The 6,000-nt window shown below is 43.0% G+C and overlaps 1 protein-coding gene across 6 annotated transcripts in view; it reads left to right on the top strand.

Annotated features, from left to right (window-relative positions):
* Nucleotides 1-6,000, top strand: part of Pisd (phosphatidylserine decarboxylase) — a 39,700-nt gene that overhangs the window by 6,554 nt on the left and 27,146 nt on the right. For 2 of the 6 annotated variants that reach the window (XM_033762342.1, XM_010603830.3), the window contains exon 3: nt 3,341-3,516. The exons of 1 other annotated variant lie outside the window; for it this stretch is intronic. In XM_033762342.1, coding sequence (XP_033618233.1) covers nt 3,341-3,516 — 176 coding nt within the window. Of the gene's footprint in view, nt 1-3,340; nt 3,517-6,000 lie in introns of those variants that run through there. 3 more of the 6 variants (XM_033762340.1, XM_019204467.2, XM_033762339.1) reach the window with 3 other exon arrangements.

The following is a 6,000-nucleotide window of genomic DNA, read 5'->3' as shown; positions in this document are numbered from 1 at the left end:
AAAAAAAAAAAAAAAAAAAAAAAAAAAAAAGATCCTTTCTCAACTTAAAAAAAAAATTAAAAAACCAAATACTTTATGAGCCCAGTGCAGAGGCTCTGGGATCAATCCCCAGCACTACAAAAGAAAAAAAAACAAACAAAAAACAGCGTTATTGAGGTATAATTCACATGCCATAAAATTTGCCCTTTAAAGTGTATAATTCAGGGGTTTTTGTATTTTTCTAGAATTACGCAAATTACCGTTTGTACCGCAATAAAAACACTACCCTTTCAGCTGTCACACCACGTTTCTCCCTGTCCCTGGCAGCCACTAATTCAGTTTATGTCCACAGATTTGTCAATTCTGGACACTTTAATTATAAACAGAATCATATATCCTTTGTGGCCATCTTGTTTCGCATAATGTTTTCAAGATTCGTGCTATATATAGTATGTATCGATGCTTTTCTGTGATACCACCCTCTGTATTCTTTCATCAGTTGATGAACATTTGGGTTATTTCCCTTTCTTTGTTATTATGAATAGTGCTGCTGCTGAATGTTTAGGTACAAATTTTTATGTGCACATGTTTTTAGTTCCCTTAGGAATATGTCCAAGCGTGGGCTTTCGGGTCATATGATAACTTGTTTCCCGATTTTTCTTTTTGCCCTGCTGGGGATCGAAACGGGAACTTACTGCTTAACTTTATGAGGTTCTGCCAAACTGCTTTTCAAAGTGTGTCCCTATTTTACATTCATACAAGCAATGTTTGAGGGTTCCAGTTTCTGTACATTATTTCCAACATTTATCTTTTTACTCATAGCCATCCTAGTGAGAATGAAATGATATCTCATTGTTTTTGATTTGCATTTCCCAGACTACTAATGATGTTATCTTGGTGTGCTAGGGCTGCTATAACATAGTGCCCTAAACAGGGTGGCTTTACTAGGAGAAATTTGTCTGTCAGTTGTAGAAGCTAGAAGTCTGAGGTGTCAGGGTCTTAGCAGAGTTATTTCCTGCTGAGGGTTGTGGAAGAAATCTGTTCCTCTTGCCTAGTTTCCGATGGTTTGCTGCTGTATTTGGTACTCGTTGCTTATGGAAGCATCACTGATACATACCTTCACCTTCACCTTCACATGGTATTCTGCCTGTGTACGTGTCTGTTTCCAGATTTTCCTGTTTTTACTTTTTTCCATTCATTCATTTGCATGAGAGAGAGAGAGAGAGAGAGCGCGCGCGCGCGCGCGTGTGTGCGTGTGTGTGTGTGTGTGTGTGTGTGTGTGTGTGTGTCTCAGGTTTAAATCCAGGGAATGCTGAGTTTACCTCACCACCCACCCTTGGCAGTACTAGGTATTGAACCCAGGGTTTTGATCATGCTAGTCAAGTAGGCAAGAACTTAAAACTGACTGTCCTCAGCCTCACCCCCAGTTTACCTCCTTATTTTTTTAAGTCAGTCTCTGAATTGCCCAGGCTGATCTGGAACATGCAGTATCTTGCCTTATCCTCCAAAGTAACTGGGATTAGGTCAGCCTGGGCTGCATAGCGAATTCAAGGCCAGTCTGAAATACATAGTGAGACCCTGTGTAATGGGTTGACTAGTGGTCAAATTGTAACGTCTGGCTGAATTGAATCAGTGTGGTCTGGGCGTGGAGGATCCACCTGAAGATTGTTACCAATGGCCATAGAAAGAGACCTGGAAGGAAAGACCTTGGGCTGTTGATTTTTCTAGGAGAAGTTTGTTGCAGATGGTTTTCCTGATGTGAACTGGGCTGTTCTCATTGGAGGAGGAGCTCGGGGTCTCTCTGTCTCTGGGAATGGCTGCTGTTTTCATCAGGGGAGCTCTGATCTTCACCGTGAGCATCACTTCCTGGGTCCATTGTGGGTCCTTCAGCCTGGTGGCACAGATCCTTCATCTCACCAGTGGAGATTTTCTGGCTTCCACCACTTGCATTTGGGCCTTCCAGGTGCAGATCCCCAATACAGACAAGCATGAGACATTGTGTGGGCTCTAGGCTACTGGCTGGACTCATGCAGGACATTGCCTTGGACTCTAAGCCTTTAGTTGGACTTGTGTGGGAAACTGCTGGGCCCTCAGTTGAGTGCTTTAGTGGTTAATCTATGGCACTCCTTGCATTTGACTCTTTGGGTAATTAAAATAATCTTAAAAGCTTTGTGTCCTGTATTTAATGTATTCCCTTGCCCAATCCTGCTGACTAAAACAAAATTGGTACCCAGAATGGGGCACAGACCCTCATAGACATAGTCAGGTACTTGCTGTGATGTTTTCTGGCCTAGTTGCTTAAGCTTAAAATAGTAATCAGTTTGGAAAGGTTTTGATAGACTGACCAAAGAGGCACCCTGGTACACTCTAAATTATATGGCAGACTCTAATAAGAGCCCAGAAAATTTGTACTCATGAGATGAAGGATCTGTAACACCAAGCTGAGGGATCCACTTTAGAGCCAGGAAGTGATGCTCACGGTGAAGATCAGAGCTCCCCTGATGAAAACAGCAGCCATTCCCAGTGACAGCGAGGTCCTGAGCTTCTCCTCCAACGAGAACAGCCTAGTTCACATCAGGAAAACCATCTGCAGCAAGCTTCTCCTAGAAAATCAACAGCCCAAGGTCTTCCCCTCCAGTTCACTTTTATGGCCATTGGTAACAATCTTCAGGTGGACCCTCCATCCTCAGACGATGCTGATTCAGTTCAGCTGGGCGTTACAAGTTGACCACTAGTCCATCCACTACCCCTGGTCTCAAAACAGAGTACCTGGGATTATAAGTGTGGTCCACCACACATAGCTCCTTTATGCATTTTAAAATTGGATTATTTGCATTGTGTGCGCGTACACACATGTGCATGCTGCAATGAGGATTAAACCCAGGGCCTTGTGCATGCTTGACAAGTGCTTACCACTGAGCGATACCTCCAGCCCAGCTTGTCATTTTACTGTTGAATAGTGAGAGCTTTTGAGATTTTGCATTTGAGAATACCAGTGCCCAGTCAGACTTTGGCCTAGATTATAAAAAGCAAGACCATAGAGCTCTGGGTGAAAACTGGTGTGTGGCTGCAAGTCCTGGACCTGTTGGTGGCCAGTGGAACAATTTTTAATAGTTTCTTTGTGGTTCAGTGTTTTCATCTTAAATTCTGTAGCTCTAGTGGCAGTGGAGGTGCATTGCATTTCCACAGGAAAGATGCTTGTCTTTTACTAATTGATATAATTTGGAAGACACTCAGCTACCTTTACTGAGGACTTCTTAGATGCATTAACTTTTCCTGGCCCTTCTGTGAGTGCTGCAATTGCAAGATTCTTCCCTCTTCCTGTCTCCCAGGTTCAAAATTTTCTTGTTTTTTGTTACAGATGCCAGAAAAATTCACACTGCCCCTGCCCGAACCTTGTTCCTGCTGCGCCCCCTGCCCATTCTCTTGGCAACAGGTGGAGGGTATGTGGGGTACCGGCAGTATGAGAAATACAGAGAGCGAGAGCTGGAGAAACTGGGATTGGAGATTCCACCCAAACTTGCTGGTCACTGGGAGGTAGGAATAAGGTGGAACCACCTTAGGGTTTCATCCAGCACAACTGATTCTGCCTTCTAAATTGGCCCAAAGTTCAAATGTCTGAACAAAGCAAGTTCATGTCTCCTGTGGATTTGGGTCAGATGCAGGAATCATAACTTCGGCATCGTGACAAGCTTTTCTGCTTCATGTTTACTCCTGGTTTCTCTGAGGACCCTGGGTAAAAATTTCTTGCTGTGAATCCTCAGAGCTCATACCTTGGGTTGGTGCCAACTTCCTGGTGGTTCTGCTGTTCTTGCCCTTCATGGTCTGAAAAGAGTTAAAACCGTTAGCATTTTGTGATGTGGACTAGTTCTCATCAGGAATAAGATTGAATTTCTTTATGATTATTGCTCAAAATGCCCTCTCAGTTAAACTCACATGATAGGAGCAGCCTGCACTGTTGTTAAACCATGAAATTTGTATAGTGAACTCTTTATCTGTCTGTCCTTCGTGTGGCTAAAGACAATCCCTGACTTAGAGTAGACACTCAGTAAATGTTGAAATGGAACATTATGGAGTAATTTTTAAAATTGCCTTATCTTCGTCCATAATTTAACAACAACAACAACAAAAAATCTGAAATATCAAAGGACCAGTAGTGATAAGTCTCAATAGCTTCAGCAAAGGAGGGGGTAGAAATTAAGGTATTTGGAGTAGAAGAGTGGATTTTTCTCCTGACCTGTTGATCCAGCCAGCTGAATGCAGTGACATGGTGTCAGAATGTTGGTGAGTCCCAGTCAGGTTTCTTAGTAGCTATGTGAACTTGGGTATATCACTTTCTGTCTAGTCTTCTGCATCGTCAATTATAAAACAGGTTGGTTTGAAACATGACTGAGGTTCTTCCAGCTGTAACCCAGTTCATCCACAGAGTTTTCATCGCCATTAGGGTTATATGCTATATGATAGGCTTCCCACCAAAACCTTTTTTTCAAATTTTTGTTTTGACCACTTTCTTCCAATGGAATCCAAGGTATGTAAAGATTTTATTTTATTTCTGACATCTTGTGAAACTATGACTTAATTGGCCATACAGATTTGGACATGACAGTTACCCTAACAGATTCTTGTCTGCACCCCACCCCCTATTCCCGTGTGTCTGTCCCGTGGCCATGTTCATATATCCTTGGACTTTATAATAATCTACCTAAGACCAAAAAACAAAACAGAGCAAGGCTTTCCTGCTTAAGTGTTTTCTCATTTTTATTTTTGTTGTCGGACTGTCCTTGGTTTAATCTCTGGATTATCACCCAAATCTTCCTGATATAGTTGCGCCCTAGCTTCTGTGTCTCTAATGACCCACAGACATTCTCATCTTCATAACATCAGAGAAAACAGCTCATCAAATCAACCGCAGTGCTTTACCCCAACCGATACAATCAGCAACACATTAAGATCAAGCACAACTTTGACACTGACCACCTGTGGTAGTCACTAGTTAATCACCCTTAAATCATTTGAATTAAATTGAAATCAAGAAGCAGTCCAGAACATGTCTGCAGTGAACAAAATTTCAATATAGTGTATTTACCATTTAATGGCTCAGACAGCGAGGATGGAAGACCCCTGATCTCAGTTAGCTGATGGCTGAACCCCATGATGCTGACTGACCTTGGGCTGCAAGGCCCAGATTGAGTTCCCCGACCTTCTGAATGGTTGAACTCCACAACGTTCTATTACAGGTTTCCCCCGTCCTTTCTTTAAAGATGTTCAAAGTTGGGAACTCAGAAAAATACCCTTGATCTGCAGAGTGGGTCCAAAGACTGGCACAATTAGGAGGACTGAGAGTGCGGGGGGGGCGCTAATGGGGGTTCAGGGGCGCCCCCGGCGCTTGAGCTATGGCGACTGGGTCGGGAGCTGGTGTGGCTCTCCAGAGCAAGGCTTTCTATTCTTATATCCCCAGATCCTTCTCAATGAAGAGTATTTGTGTGTACGAGGGTCACATTTTGAAAGTGTGCTGCACTGTCTCCACTGATGTTGGTGGTTTGCTCTGTAATCCTACTGTTCTCCATTAATACTAGTGAAGTACTTGTAAATGTGAGTAGCATAAGACTATGCTTGTCTGACCCTATTCAGGTGTTAGACCCAAGCTAATGTCACTCGGTTCCAAGGCATTCATTAGTCTGACTCACACTGTGACAAACCTGCACGCGTTCAGGAAATTTCCACTCATTTCACAGGTATCCCAAGGTAATCTAAATTTAGGAGAAAGCTGCTGCTTCCAAAATCATGAACAACCCATGCCAGTAGTTTTTGTAGCATCGAGCATGTGTTAATTGGGACTACTGCCTAAAAACATGTTTTTGGTTCTGGGGCTCAAACTCAGGTCCTTGCGCTTGAGAGGCAGGTGGGGGCACCATTGAGCTAAATCCCTGGTCCTACTACTGCCTAAATTGATAGCTGAAAGGTAATTATTTGTAAATATGTTGAAATGGATTCGGAATTTATCTCTCAAGGTCTGGGGCT

This window comes from Fukomys damarensis, unplaced genomic scaffold (assembly GCF_012274545.1).
Source record: "Fukomys damarensis isolate Sample0158 unplaced genomic scaffold, DMR_v1.0_HiC HiC_scaffold_12, whole genome shotgun sequence".
In the NCBI taxonomy this organism is placed as follows: domain Eukaryota; kingdom Metazoa; phylum Chordata; class Mammalia; order Rodentia; family Bathyergidae; genus Fukomys; species Fukomys damarensis.
The sequence above is the reverse complement of the archived record's forward strand: the minus strand, read 5'-3'. Positions and strand labels throughout refer to the sequence as shown.